The 16,011-nt window shown below is 42.5% G+C and overlaps 1 protein-coding gene across 1 annotated transcript in view; it reads right to left on the reverse strand.

Moving 5' to 3' along the window:
• The window catches only part of LOC134745386 (F-box only protein 32), a 46,068-nt gene that overhangs the window by 7,759 nt on the left and 22,298 nt on the right, over window positions 1-16,011 (reverse strand). The window contains exons 3-8 of the mRNA XM_063679423.1: window positions 5,167-5,254; window positions 3,869-4,058; window positions 3,192-3,373; window positions 2,040-2,132; window positions 1,194-1,351; window positions 18-126 (exon numbers count right to left, since the gene is read on the reverse strand). Of these exons, the coding sequence (XP_063535493.1) occupies window positions 18-126; window positions 1,194-1,351; window positions 2,040-2,132; window positions 3,192-3,373; window positions 3,869-4,058; window positions 5,167-5,254 (820 nt within the window). The remainder of the gene's footprint in view (window positions 1-17; window positions 127-1,193; window positions 1,352-2,039; window positions 2,133-3,191; window positions 3,374-3,868; window positions 4,059-5,166; window positions 5,255-16,011) is intronic.

Below are 16,011 nucleotides of genomic sequence, written 5' to 3' on the forward strand. Positions count from 1 at the left end.
TTAATCTAAATTGTAACCTGATCAGCAATGCACGGATGTCCGAGCGAGCGCCAGAACAGGCACTTGCAGTGGCGACACAGCGACAGCGTCTCCGCGTACTGCGCGTCTTGTCGCAACCCGTACAGCCTGAAAGCACAAAATAAAACTATTACATTACCATCAGTTGAATATAAGTTGCCATCAGGGTTACAGTAACAGGAAATTCCAGAATCTTCATAACAAAAACCACAACAATACAAAATTATTCTCAAAACGACAAAAAAGATCTCAAACGGCGGCTATGTACCGGAAAGGCGCTGCATGGGAGTCCTCGAGAAAATAGGCCGAGCACATAGGAACAGCGTACGAGCAGCCGTGTCTATTGTTACCTATGCTCAGGCACAGAATAAGTAATAGTATTATGATACAGAACGGCCACGCACCGCCCCGCCCCGACTCGCATTACCTCGCCCCACGACAGAAATCTGGCGGACTTCTGGCGTCCTCTCAATACTATTTTTAAGCAACTTACTCACACTATGACGCATGACGCGTGTACGGACGTGCCGTTCACACATAGAAACGCGAGTGATTTTTGATGTATAGCGTGTCCGCCCTGTGGCTCAGGCCTGGCTTCAGGTAACTTGGCTGCATCGGGCGTTACACATGAATGTAGTGAAAATGAAAATGTGGAACGACGCTAATAGCGTCCAGTCACAAAACTCTCCGTTTGTTGTATTGGTGTTGTGATTCCTTTGTCCAGCGATCTTTCGATCGGTACGGTACGTACAATATTTAAGGGGATTTCACATGATTTCTGGACGACCCCTACTCATAGTATATTTATCAGTACGGTTTTATACTCACTATTATTTTTAGTCGCTTTTGGCGACATGTTTCGGATTCTTTGGGTGCACGACGTACAACCGCCGCGGACACTCGTGCCTGAGGATGGATTCCCAAAGAATCCGAAACATGTCGCCAAAAGCGACTAAAAATAATAGTGAGTAAAAAATCCTACTCATAGTGTTGTGTTCCTGCCGGTGAGTAAGGTTGCCAGAGCTCAACGAGGGAGAGGAGTGTTAGGGTCGGCAACGCGCATGTAACTCCTCTGGAGTTGCAGGCGTACATAGGCTACGGGGACTGCTTAACATCAGGCGGGCCGTATGCTTGTTTGCCACCGACGTAGTAAAAAAAATATGATAGTCACTCACTTTCTCAGTTGATGGAACACCGATTTCCAGTCAACATCCTCCTTGTCCTTGGTGACGGTCTCGATTTGCGGGCGCGTGAAGTGGTACGCCACCAGCTCACGCCACGTGCGTTGCTCCGAGCATACGGAGGCCATCAGGTTCCATGCTGATGATGCTGCCTGAAAATTACATTGTAGTTTGTGATGGGGTTTTGAAATAGCTTAACATTGTCATTATGCGCAAAAAGATCATGTCCACCAGAAGCAGAATACGGGGTAGTGCCAACAGCATACTAAATATGTTAGCGGACAGGCCAGACAGTCTTTTACAAAGACACTGGATGTCTGCACTTATAAACCCCCATTCAGGGGATATATATTTTTTAAATTAAGGTAGTGTGTAAAAAATAGTTTTAGTATAATTAACCTAACTGTTAAGTAACTAACCAACAAATTAAACATAACAAACAATAAAAAGTGAAATTCTACAAATATTTATGTAGTAGTTTATGTATATTTTAATTATTTATGTAGTTTATAAGTATAGTTTGCTTCAATATATTTCTCTCTCTGCACCAATTATAAGTAACTCTGTTAAGCCCTATGGTTGACTGGTAGAGAATGCCATTTGGCATTAAGTTCGCCATTTGTATGTTGTATATACATATTTTATTTGTGCAATAAGACCTGCTAGTGCGAGTCAGGCCAGGCACGAACAAAATGGAGGGTTGCGAAGGGAGTAAAAAATCTAAACTGTTTAAGTGGAGATTGTATTAAATATTTCTGACCTCTGGGCTCTGAATTATTTGTTAAGTTTCAAATGTTAGTAAGTAGACATAGACAAGGTAAAGCATTTGTTAAGACTTACATCTAAATCCCTGTGGTCCGCTATCCTTAGGAGTATCTCCCTGATGCACTCCTCGGGCAAATCGTGAAGCTTAGGCACTACCTCTGGTCCCGGCTGGAATGAGACAAATAATATACATTAGTCATGTTTCCTTTTTTTATATGTTACAAGTTGAATATAACTGAAATAAAACAAATAACTGCTAATGGTATTGGCTGTGAGGCCTGTGAGTGCTGGGACACACCGTCGTGTGCTCTACAACGGAGTTTTCAAGACAAATGCAATTGCAATGCGATGTGGTATGTTCAGTATCTCCTTTGATGTGATATTAAATTGGTAACATTAATTATTATGCGTACCAGAAAAGTCTGCAATTTTAGCGGATGCATCAAAAATGATTCGTATCCCGGAATGTTGTATCTTTATTTGCTCTACCAATGATGTATAATATTTAACTGTCGGTGAGGAGGTGATGGTTAACGCTGTAACGTACAAGATTACGAGTAAATACGAATGCCATAGCAAGTGATCAGTATGTCCGCAATTTTATCATTCAGTTATTCCATCACTGATAAAAAATATTTTGACGATAATAAACCTCACATAAAGCCGAGTACGAGACCGGAAACGTAACGATTGGATCCGAAGCAAGACCAAAGCTAAAGACATCATGGCCGTCATAGCGCAGAGAAAGTGGACATGGGCGGGGCACATTGCGAGAATGGACAAGTCGCTGGACAAGACGAGTCCTTGAATGGAGGCCCAGAGCGGACGACACCCGTGACCCGAGGGAGCGGTAGACCACCGCAGCGCTGGGTGGACGACGTGTCGGGACTGGATGAATGGGGCCCAAGATCGACGGGAGTGGAAGAAGAGGAAGACCTACATCCAAGATTGGATCACCACCATGATGATGATGATGAAAGCCGAGTGTTACCAACTTCTGTTAAGTAACGAGGTGAGAGTTAGCCAGAGACAATACGATGGGCTGTAGAACGACCATGATGTCTGACAAGAGTATTGTTTTGTGTGTTACCTCCTGTATCGGGATGCTGCCTAGCGTTACCAACCTCTTTAACGTGACGATGGATGGATATTGATAGAGATATCCGGAGACATTACGATGGGCTGTACATCGACCACGATGACTGAGATGAGAACAAAGTGACCGACCTCCTGTATCCGGATGCTGTCGGCGATGTGGTGTATCCTGGCGATGGCGTGGTCGTGGTGCCCCCACAGCGCGCGCGAGCCGAGCGGCCGCCCCCAGCACGCGCGCCGCTCCGCCTCGCGCAGGGCTCCGAGAGCGACCAGGAGGGCTCGGAGGGCGTTCAGGTTCTGCTTCGATGTGGCCACTGAAATGCAGTATGTTAGGTGAGGCAACATGGCATTATTGCCATTGATGTAATCTACCAATAAAAAGACGTACCTACTATCCAGTCCGTTATGGTGCAGAGCAGAATCCTAAGATTTAACAGTTCTGTGAGTTTGACCTGAGGTATCATTAACATTTTAAATGGTCCTACGTTCACAGACATATTTAGGTCTATAATATATATTACTTTATCGATCGGTGGACGTTCATTTATACAGCCTGGCAAAAAAAGAGTAGAAATTATAAAGCGGCAACACTGTAGTGTCTTCCCGTTTTTCTTAGATTGATTTGAAAGGGACGACACTACACTGTTGCCACTTTTTAATTTCTACTCTTTTTTGCCAGACTGTATAATAATAATAATATTTATTATATTTATTAATATTAATAATAATATTGCACCACAAAGAAACAAAATTATATATATTGAATTGTATATTCATGTATTTGCATGGATGGTCTGAAGAGCTCATACCTTGGTCCGCAAGTTGTTCCAGCATAGAAAGTAATAACTTCTGCGCCGCGCCAGGTAAATGCGTCAGGCGCTGACTGCCCAGCAACAGTTCTAGTAACGCGCAGATATAATTGAACCGACGAACGTCGCGGACAGCTGAAGAGAAGTCCAGGCGACGGACGGCTTCCGAGAGGCCGTTGAAGCCTGCGATCTGTGGAACAAATAAAATTATGATAAACTAATAATTCAACAATAATGTGAGATTGAAATTAACTTGACTGAAAAAGGTAAGCAATGTGATAGCTTTGTCTATGTTTCCCCGAAATCGATTTTCAATATGTACTAGTAAATATAAAGGTTAAGTGTATGAACATAATAATAAAATTGAACCACGTCTGTGCTTAAAAAAACCGGCCAAGTGCGAGTCGGACTCGCGCACGAAGGGTTCCGTACCATTACGGAAAAAAACAGCAAAAAAATCACGTTTGTTGTATGGGAGCCCCATTTAAATATTTATATTATTCTGTTTTTAGTATTTGTTGTTTTAGCGGCAACAGAAATACATCATCTGTGAAAATTTCAACTGTCTAGCTATCACGGTTCATGAGATACAGCCTGGTGACAGACGGACAGCGGAGTCTTAGTAATAGGGTCCCGTTTTTACCCTTTGGGTACGGAACCCTAAAAACTGTAAGATTAAGGAGTGATATATGTAAAATAATTTGTTTAAGCTATTTAAACTTTTTTAAAGATCCAGGCTACAGTCGTGGATCGTGGATGTCGTAAAATATCCAAAACACATTTTATCAAATAAGTACAGTTTCAGTTTAAGAGTGGGAGCCCGAAAACTCAAATCGGGGACTTGGAAGACCCCGCCGGCGATGGCGGGATGAACTTGAATCCTTTTTGAAGGAGTGGCCAGACATAGCATTGGACAGAGATTTGTGGAGAAATTGGGGGTAGGCCTTTGCCAAGCATTGGGACACGTAAGGCTCCAAATAATAGTAATAATAAGTACAGTTTCAAATGAAAATACTGTTGACCCACTTCGGTATTCAATTAAAATAGGTAATCCAATTTGATATAATATTAAAACAAGTGTTCCGTTTCGCCAATTTAGATATGGAATACCAAGTTGTTTTTAAATTCATGATATCAGGATCATGTGAAGCGACCCTTGTTGCCCAATAACCTATTTAGCATATCCTCAAAAATCAGTTAAGTTCGATTTATGAATCCATGATCATTCCGAATCATTCATGAGAATCTCCTTCAGATTTGAGACGTAATAAATAAACTTATAACTTGAAAATACTGACCTCTCTAGTACATTTGATGGTGATATGACAGTGCGGGGGTACTCTGGCCACGGAATCACCTTTCTCGCCTTCGTCACCTTCCTGGCTCCTGAAACACAAAAAGAGATTCTCATTTTTATGTAAAGTTTCTCTCTCTTTTATCTTAGCGTTTACTCGTATCCCGGTTGCATTATCAGCAATTGTTTTTTCTAATTTATACAAGAGTATATCCACGGGACAGAATGTCTTGGCACAGAATAAGTAATAGTATTATCATACAGAACGGCCACGCACCGCCCCGCCCCGACTCGAATTACCTCACCCCGCGACAGCAGATTGACGGCCGTTTGCCGTATTTTTAAGCAACTTACTCACACTATTACACATGCCGCGTGTACATAGAAGACGCGCCGTTCACATATAGAAACGCAAGTGATTTTTGATGTATAGCGTGTCTGCCCTGAGGTCTTGGCGCAGACGCACAAGAAGGCGGACCCCAAATAAAGTTGGAAAAGGGCAGGATGATGATGATGACACAATTTCACTTAAAACAATTGTATTAGTTAAGAATACACAGTATAGTCAGAAGCAAAGTCTATCCCAAAGTATGCGAGATACTATTAAATAGGTGCTTACACACAACTAACTCACATGTATCACACCACATAACACCTCTGTAACACGGTTGTACAATAAAGAAATATCTTATCTTATCTTATCTTATCTTACGAAATTAAGCTTAGTAAAAACTATATAGTATAACATAAGGAATTAACAGGGAAACTTGCGAATGCCTAGGAAATCGTTCAGGTAATGTTTAAATTCAAACGTATAAATCAAGATAGAATAAAAAAAACACATGTGTGGCCTAAGCTGCGCCATCGGTCATGATGACATTGATGAAAAAGGTACCTTTTTTAGATATCTTTCTGATTAAACCGCAACCACACTAAACGCTTGAGGCAAACGGATGCCTGCTTAGATCAAAACAAACCTACGGATGTGGTTGGATACAATGAGTGAATGATAGGTTGAATGTGGAACAACTATACCGGTGAAATTACTGATAATTGTATGTTTTCTATTGTTGCCTGTTCGGACAAATTAAAGTTAACCTAGCTAGGCTACCTAGTGCATAACTGCATATACAAGGTGATATCAAGTTAGGTAGGTATTGTGATGCACGATAAATTCGGTTCGATCATTATACGCTTAGAAACAAAAGCCTAATTATAATAATACCTAACAAGGTCAGAAATTATTTTTGGGTCTATTGTTTCCCATATAGTTTTAAGTCATAATGTATTGTTTGTCCACATTTTCGTTAGTCATAATTTGGTTTTTCTCAGAAACGCGTAATTTTTCAGGATTGCCATAAATATACATATACATATACACACACATACATATTAATTAGTATTATTGTATTCATTATTTAAATTTATTGGATTTTGATTTTATTGTTAAAAGTTTTGTTTTTATTTTTAATGTATTTACTAACACATAGGTATAACGATGGTACTAACAATATTGTATGGAATTTTATGTTCTGAAATAAAGATATTTTATTTTATTTTATTTTATTTATAAAACAAACCTAACCTAACCTATCTATAGGATAACCTGAGGAAAATCCTGAAAAGTTAACGGTTTCAGAATTATGACCAATGATAATATGACAATCATTACGACTCAATAATTATGTCAAACAAAGGGACCCCATTATTTTTACCAAAGATAGATATAACTCCGTTATAGATGGATACAGTCTAAGGAAAAAACGTGCCTCGAAAATCACGAAAATTTTATTCTCGATCAGATGGCGCCACTAGCTTTGGCCTACTCTCGTATAGATGGCGTTTGTTATTTATAATTTTAACGCATATCAGTGAAAGAACATGGGTCAAAATCATATAAAAATAATTAATGGAAATAAAAAAATCATTTATCCATATTTAAATACATTTTAACGTATTTTTATAAATCTTCATTTTTAGTTTTGGAGTATGTCGATAGATGGCAGTGAATTTACAGTGGTTACAAAATTTACTATGACAGTACCGCTCTATCTTATTATTTTTACATAAAGTGCTAGTTTTGTGTGTAGCTCATGATTATAATTTTTGCACACATCCACTCTATCCAGACGAAAGCGTAACGTGCCTAAGTGCTAACGTTTCCGAGACGCTATTCTGGTTGCCTACTATTAAACTACGTCTTTGAGTCTCATTAGGACTAGCTCATTAACCAGCTTTTATTATTTCAATGGCCTAGTGTCGTGTGGAAAAAGTTTTGCTAAATGGAAATTGTTTTAAATTGGTTTACGTAAAGGTGAACATAAATATTGTGTCAAGAGACACCGCTCTCCCGTAGGTGGTAACAGAATTTATATACGCCCAAAAAGACGCTACGCTTAAAAAGAGGCACCTGCCCAGTTATAATCACGTTTGTTTGTGCGAACTCAATCAACATTTTTATATTTATTTATTTTATATTTATAAAAGAGATCGAGCAGACAAAGAAGTGGAAACAAAAACGATTTGTCACTAACCGGTGCCCTTGACGAGCTAGCTTTCCCGCTTTCACTATAATGGCGCTAGGATCGGCGCGTGTGCAACCGCGTCACAATGTAAGTTGTACATGCAGTATAGTGACTGAATTACATAATTAGGAAGAGTATACTACAAGTTATCCCAAAAATACGTTGACAATGTTTTTTTGCAATAATTTTCTTACTTAAGCGAGGTTTATCTAGCAAGAACTTGCATGCAATTTAAGTTACATTGCAGACTACTAAAGTAAACTGTATTCAAAAGGTTGATTAGATACCGCAATGTAACGAAAATTGCAAGCAAGTTCTTGCTAGTCTAAACCTCGCTTTAAACATCTTTTACAAAATGTCATTAAAATTACAACTACAATCATTTAACTGAAACAAACCATATTAAGTTTCATTTTTTTTCCTTTGGCTTTGATGCACAACCGCAAACGTTTATTAAAATTATAAGCATTATGCACTTTAAAAAAAATTACAACTAAACATGACATGCTAAATATCGGCTTTGTCTGAAGTGTTAAAAATAGCGTCACGTATCCCGTACTCAACACTTTTATAAAAAAAAATACATTTATTTCAGACATACGTGGTCCATATTTTGTTAGTTGTTAAATAAAACTTATAACTACGGTTCTTTTTTTTTTTTTTTATTACAAAAAGGCAAGCATTTGACCGCAATCTCACCTGATGGTAAGTGCCGATGCAGTCTAGGATGGATCATAAAAAAAAATAACTAAAAATAAACTTAAATAACTATCTTAGGTGCTAAAGATAAATGCAGAGAGGACCAGTGCCTTATCAGGCCACTGTCCCATCTGTCAGCCACGACGGTCAGGAGACTGTGGCGGCTGTCGCGCACCCTGCAGAGCGTCGCGGCGCAGCGCTTGCGCAGTGTCGCTTGGAATCCGTTCACATGAGCATCCGCGAACATGCCCGACGCACTGCAGTACCGAGGCAGCCGCAACAGTACCCTGAACGCGTCATTTTATGTAATGCCGTTAGAACGTAAAAAGAATCGGGTACTTATACTGCGAATACTATCATTGCGGGATCGTGGTTATGATTAACGAAGGTAATTAAGTATAAAGTAACGGTTCAGTTCATTTGGGCCAGTGCTAGCACTAATTTACTTAATATAGGTATATAGTGTATATACCATGCAGTTTCTTTACTATTGGTTAAAAGTAAGCATGTGAGCGAAGGCCACGTAGATGGTTGGCACTGTTGGCAGCCCTCTCATCAACAGGCGTGGCTCACTCCGCGATTTCACCCGTCGCTACAAGTACATGCGGCCCACACCAATTCTGGTGTCTAGCCATAGTAGTTGCACCGCTACTGAACAGACGCCTGGCCGCGTAGCCAACATGCCAATCGCTTACGCTCCGTAGCGATCGAAACGCAACTGTCACTGTCGCACTAATATGGAAGAGTGATAGAGAGACACAAAGCGTTTCGTTGTCGTAGCGATAGCGATTGTCACCTTGGCTAGGCCGGCTGCTCGCGTTCTCTAACAAAACGCGTCTATTACGACAGATATGGCCGCTAGGTGGCGCAAGCACGAACAGGCGTCCGTTCCGTAGCGGTGCGCGGCAACCACTATGGCCAGACACCAAAATTGGTGTGGGCCGCATGTACTTGTAGCAACGCGACGAAATCGCGGAGTGAGCCACGCCTGCTAACAGTATGAATTCAATGTCATTTTAGTAGTGCGAGATCATCAGCCGGGCGCACGTACAACTGCTGGGCACAGGCCTCCACCCATTGTACTATAGACACACTGAAATAAATGTCTCAACAATGTATTTTGTTACTATTTACACAAAAAATTAGGACTTGCGATTATTTCTTACATCGGCCAACAAATCGGTTTGTACTTTGTAACAAGGAAATTTTATTCCTTTATTACTTTTAAATTCAGTAATTGTTTGAATTACTTAATGAGTTCCGCTAATTATTTTTTCAGTGCAAATTACTTCGCAGATGTCTGAAGGTTTCTTCTTCCCTAACAATGTTATTCTTCAGCGAAAATCAACAAGAAAAAAATATTTCGGATAAGAAAATAGAACTCATATTCGTATCTTATGATCGAATTTTACATTTATTAAAAACAATTAAGGTCTAGAAATATCTTAAACGGTGGGTAAAAAATAAGTGCATTCCCGTTGCCAGGGAGGTTTTGGGATTATACTGAGCAGCTTTTACTATGGGACCAACCATGAAATCGCGAAAAAAAAGTTTACCCTCCCATAGAAAATGGACCAGCCAAAATGTATGAAACAGCCAATTTTTTTTCGAGATTTCGTGGTTGGTCCCATAGTAATTTTGCTCAGTATAATCCCAAAACCTCCCTGGCAACGGGAATGCACTTATTGTTTGGCCACCCGTATACACAACCTTAAGGGGCCCACTGACTATCAGTCCGCCGGACGATATCGGCCTGTCAGTTGTTCGGAACTGTCAAATTTTTGTTCTAACTGACAAGTCGATATCGTCCGGCGGACTGATAGTCAGTGGGCCCCTTTAATGTCTAAGTAAATAAGGTCGTGTACACATGTTTTTGGCGTTTGTCCGTGTTGATATTTTAGACCTCGACTGTACAAAGTCATGTCTGTGTGGTCAAAACCGTCAAAATGGGCAAGTATATCGTAATACTTCAATACTTTATTCATCGGTTGGGCAAGCGGGAAGCGGCCAGAAATACGGCGACGGTAAGTAGGTCGTTGCCGGCCTGACCTATATCGCCCGGAACACAACGGCTGGAGAAATTTAGTTTCCAGTATCCAAAGAAAAATTGATACCGCCTAAGATTTTTTTGGGTTCCGTAAGCCAAAGGGTAAAAACGGGACCCTATTAGTAAGACTCCGCTGTCTATCTGTCCGTCTGTTATCAGGCTGTATCTCATGAACCGTGATAGCTAGACAGTTGAAATCTTCACAGATGATTGTTTTTCTGTTGCCGCTATAACAACAAATACTAAAAACAGAATTAAATAAATATTTAAGTGTGGCTCCCATACAACAAACGTGATTTTTTTTGCTGTTTTTTGCGTAATGGTACGGAACCCTTCGTGCGCGAGTCCGGCTAGCCCTTGGACGGTTTTATATGTAGGTAGCCATTACCGTCGCCCATGGACACCTGCAACACTAGAGGGGCTTCAAGTGCGTTGCCGGCATTTATGATGGGAGTACGCTCTATTCTTGAAGATTTGAAACCCGGTCCCGGTCCGGAAACACCGCGAAATAATAATATGTTAACATGGGAAATATGTCAGGTAATTTACACTAGACTTATATTAGTTATATTGACCGGGATTTGGACCGTGATTACGGTCCATATAAGTAACTAACTGTGAATCATTCAAAACTCCGATATGACCTTCAAACCTTCAAGAAAAAAGCGTACTCCCATCTTAAAGGCCGGCAACGCACTTACAACCCCTCTGGTGTTGCGGGTGTCCATGGGCGGCGGTAATCGCTTACCATCAGGTGATCCGTCTGCTCGTTTGCCTCCTATTTCATAAAAAAAAACTGTTTTAATTACATAATTAATACATAATAATTTAATTACATAAGTAACAGAGAAATGTTCTAGTTTTAAAATACTTATACATAATTCAAAAAAGGAAAGAGTTTTATACTTAGCGAGAAATGTGTAATGATAATAATAAATAAATCCGTTTATTAAAAGACAACATAGGTCCACACATTACAATGTAACAAAGCATAATTACAATTAAATTAATGATTACCTTAATTGATTATTTATCGTTCCATCACACAGGTCTGTGATGAGTTATAAGTAAATAAATATTAGTTCCAGGTTGAAAATTGAAAGGTAATCAAAGTGTGTAATTTTAACAGCTGGTTTTCAACTAGTTGGACCCGGGTATGTCCTTAAACTACGTCCAACAAGAGAGGTAGGGCACAGCGTTATGTCATCACGCTTGAATTTGGAGCAGCCCAACTGGAGAAGTACCTCCACCTTACAGAAGACCACAGCCATAATAGCACTGCTGCCTACTTTGTAGGCATGTAGTGTTGTGTTCCTGATGGTGAGTAAGGTTCCCAGATAGCTCCAACCCCCAAACCCCCCCTTTCTAATGATGATGACGCAGTTAAAGAGGTTACCCCAGGAGGGTACCAGTTGCTGCACTAGCGCTGGAGAACCCCTCACTGGGCTTCCATGCTCAGGTAACATTTTGCCTGAGCGTGGACGCCGAGGCCGCCCCATTTCGTACTCTGGGGGGGGCAAAACCGCGCTCAACCATCTGTCATCTGCCCGAGGCAAGAGCAAAGCAACTTCGGCACCCCTTGCCACGCTGGCCGTGGACTTCTGCAACATCAGGGGTTTACATTCCAACCTTAATGCTGTCCACCTACACCTCGAGACAGCAAAGCCGGCCTTGCTCTTTTTGACCGAGACGCAGATAGCGTCTCCGGCGGACACATCTTACCTCTCCTACCCTGGGTACGGACTGGAACACTCCTTTTCGCCTAGGGCTGGGGTGTGCGTGTACGTTAGAGACGATATCAGTTTTCGTCGCCTCAACAATCTTGAAGGTAGGGACCTCTCCACCTTATGGCTGCGTATAGACAACGATCACCATCCCCGTGTCTATTCGTGCCTATATAGGTCCCATAGCGGTGATGCCGAAACTGACCGACTCATTGAGCAGATCCAAACGGCTGCAGACTCTGTGCAGCAGCAGATCCCTTCCGCTGAGATCATTGTACTTGGTGATTTTAATGCCCACAACGCCGAATGGCTCGGCTCTAGCAAGACTGATCATGCGGGCAGATCTGTTTATAACTTTGCTCTGGCATATGGCTTGACACAATTGGTTACTGCGCCTACGCGAATCCCAGATGTGGAAGGCCATAACCCTTCCCTGTTGGACCTTCTGCTGACCTCTCATCCGGTTGACTACAATGTATTCGTTGAAGCCCCACTCGGTTCCTCGGATCATTGCTTGATCCGGAGTACGGTGCCACTCGCGTACCCGCCGCGTCGGCGAGTTGCTTGTGGCCGCCGTGTGTGGCACTATAGGTCAGCAGATTGGGACGGGATGCGGTCCTTCTTTGCATCCTACCCTTGGAGGCAGGTTTGCTTCACGCCGGATGATCCCAACGTCGTTGCTGATTCTGTTGCTGACGTGGTGCTGCAGGGAATGGAGCTTTTCATTCCGTCCTCTGTGGTCCCTGCTGGTGGCAAATCCCAACCTTGGTTTGGTCGTTTCTGCAAAGAGGCCTCTCGCCGAAAGCAGGAATGTTACCAGGCCTGGGTAGACGCAGCGGCAGTACGGGATGTAAAGACTAGCGCATTAAAAAAGAAGTTTAACTTTGCCTCCAGGTCCTTCAAAAGAGTTATTGCCAGAGCAAAGTCGCTGCACATTGGTAGAATTGGCGAGAAATTAGAGCGCCTCCCGTCGGGAACTCGTGCGTTCTGGTCTCTTGCCAAAGCTATCCAGGGAAATTTCTGCACGCCATCTTTTCCACCTCTGCACACGGAGAATGATTCATTGGCCCACGACGCAAAAGACAAAGCCGATCTTCTGGGCAAACTCTTTGCGTCCAACTCGACTTTGGATGACGGGGGAAACGCGCCGCCGACCATACCGCGGTGCGAGAGCTATATGCCGGATGTCCGGTTCAAACAAAGCTCGGTGCGCAAAGCACTTCTTTCCCTCGACACTCATAAGTCGAGTGGGCCCGATGGAATCCCTGCGGTTGTGCTGAAGATGTGTGCTCCCGAGTTGGCACCGGTCTTAACGCGTCTTTTTCGGCTCTCTTACTCTTCCGGCGTAGTCCCGACCTCGTGGAAGTCAGCTTTGGTGCACCCGATCCCTAAAAAAGGCGACCGCTCAAATCCATCCAACTACAGGCCAATAGCTATAACCTCCCTTTTCTCGAAGATAATGGAGTCCATTATCAACTGCCAGCTCCTTCGGTACCTAGAGGACCACCAGTTGCTTAGTGACCGACAATACGGTTTCCGTAGAGGCCGCTCGGCTGGTGATCTCCTAGTCTACCTGACACATCGTTGGGCACAGGCAATCGAGACAAAGGGTGAAGCATTGGCTGTTAGTTTGGATATAGCGAAGGCCTTCGATCGCGTCTGGCACAAAGCACTTCTTTCGAAGCTACCATCTTATGGGCTTCCCGAGAGATTATGTGTATGGGTCAGTAGCTTTCTAGCAGACAGAAGCATAAAGGTCGTAGTTGACGGCGAATGCTCAGACTCCATGTCTGTGAATGCTGGTGTACCCCAAGGCTGTGTGCTATCACCCACGCTATTCCTTCTGCATATCAATGACATGCTGCAAATCAGCGGAATTCATTGTTATGCTGATGATAGTACGGGTGATGCCTCTTACACCGGCCGCACCAATATCTCTCGGGAAAACGTCATCGAGAGCCGGAACAAACTTGTGTCTGAAATTGAGACTTCCCTAAAAGAAATCTCTGAATGGGGTCGACTAAACTTAGTCCGTTTTAACCCTGCCAAGACACAGGTTTGCGCGTTTACCGCAAAAAAGTTAGAGTTTGTCGTATCACCTCGTTTTGAGAGCACTCCCCTGACTGCCGCAGCCAGTATCGGAATCCTCGGCGTCGACATTTCGAGTGAAGTCCAGTTCCGCGGCCATTTAGAGGGTAAGGCCAAATTAGCCTCAAAAAAGCTCGGTGTGCTCAACAGATCGAGACAGTATTTCACGCCGGCCCACCGCCTACAGCTGTATAAAGCGCAGGTTCGCCCACACATGGAATACTGTTCTCATCTATGGGCAGGGGCACCCCAATACCAGCTTCTCCCTCTGGACCGCATCCAGCGAAGAGCGACTCGAATTGTCGACTGCCAGCGTACTTCGGAACGGCTTGACTCCTTGGCGCTGCGTAGAGATGTGGCCTCGCTCTGCATTTTCTATCGCGTGTATAACGGGGAGTGCTCCGAGGAATTGTTCGGATTAATCCCTGCAGCTTCTTTTCGCCATCGCCCTACGCGAAAACATTACCATCCTCACCACTTAGATGGTTGGCAGTCCTCAACTGTGCGTTTCTCTAGAAACTTCCTGCCTCGCACAGCTAAACTGTGGAATGAACTGTCGCCTGCGGTATTTCCGGACCGATATGACCTTCAAACCTTCAAGAAAAGAGCGTATTCCCATCTTAAAGGCCGGCAACGCACTTACAACCCCTCTGGTGTTGCGGGTGTCCATGGGCGGCGGTAATCGCTTTCCATCAGGTGATCCGTCTGCTCGTTTGCCTCCTATTTCATAAAAAAAAAAAAAAAAAAAATATATTTACGAACATAAAATTCAAATGAATTCCGTTGGGCGGTTGAAAAGTGATTCTATTTTCGAACAAATAGTTTCGTTTCATGAACTTTTAAGTGGGGCAACTGGCCGCTAAGAATTCGGTAGTCTATTTTATTTAACTTGTGTTCTGTTCTTTATTTAAACTTGAATTGAAATTGATACTTTCAGCGAATTTGTTACTAAGCGGAGTGAATGGATAGAGAACATCAGGGGCCCATTTTTCGAACGGTATTACAGACTAATATTATTAGTCAACGAACTGTCAAATCGTATGGGTTGTCATGACAACATATTAGACTAATTATCGTTCGAGAAATGGGCCCCAGATATGATCTATAGCCGGTCAAACAAGTTTGTCAGTACCAGTAGCAAAAGGCGCAAAGTTCAAACTTTCTATGGGACGATTTTTTAAATTTGCCGCTCTTTCTACAGACGGAAATGGCTTGACAGACTATATTTATAAATACTGTACGGAATGAAGGATGAATGTCTAAATGTGTAGCCTAATATCGTTCGAGAAATGGGCCCCTGATGTATGTCAAACGTTGTATAAACGTTATTTGTAGAATCTCTTTTTCAAAGTATAATCTTTACTTGCGCATTTTTGTGATCTTACGTAAGAAATATCAAGACTCCTCCTACCCCCCTGTAAGAAAAAGTAAGACACGGTCGACCCCCCTCCCCTCCTAAATTGCCTTACGTAATAAATGAATGGCGCCTTACGTGATAGGCTACGCCGAAGCCATAGTAGACTATAGACGCATCCATCACGACATCGTGCATTTTCTATGACGTCTGCGACCGGCGTTCGTTGAGCCTTCGTGACGCATCCATCAAATGTTACGTACGTACGTGTGTACGTGTAATCTATCTATAGTCACGATAATTATTTGGATCGAATCATACTGTTCCTAGTGTTGTATTGTATACCGTTGTATTTCTAATAAGTTGTCACTACCTCACATGTATATTTGGGAAGCGTATACCACTATTAGAG

This window comes from Cydia strobilella, chromosome 11 (assembly GCF_947568885.1).
Source record: "Cydia strobilella chromosome 11, ilCydStro3.1, whole genome shotgun sequence".
NCBI lineage: Eukaryota > Metazoa > Arthropoda > Insecta > Lepidoptera > Tortricidae > Cydia > Cydia strobilella.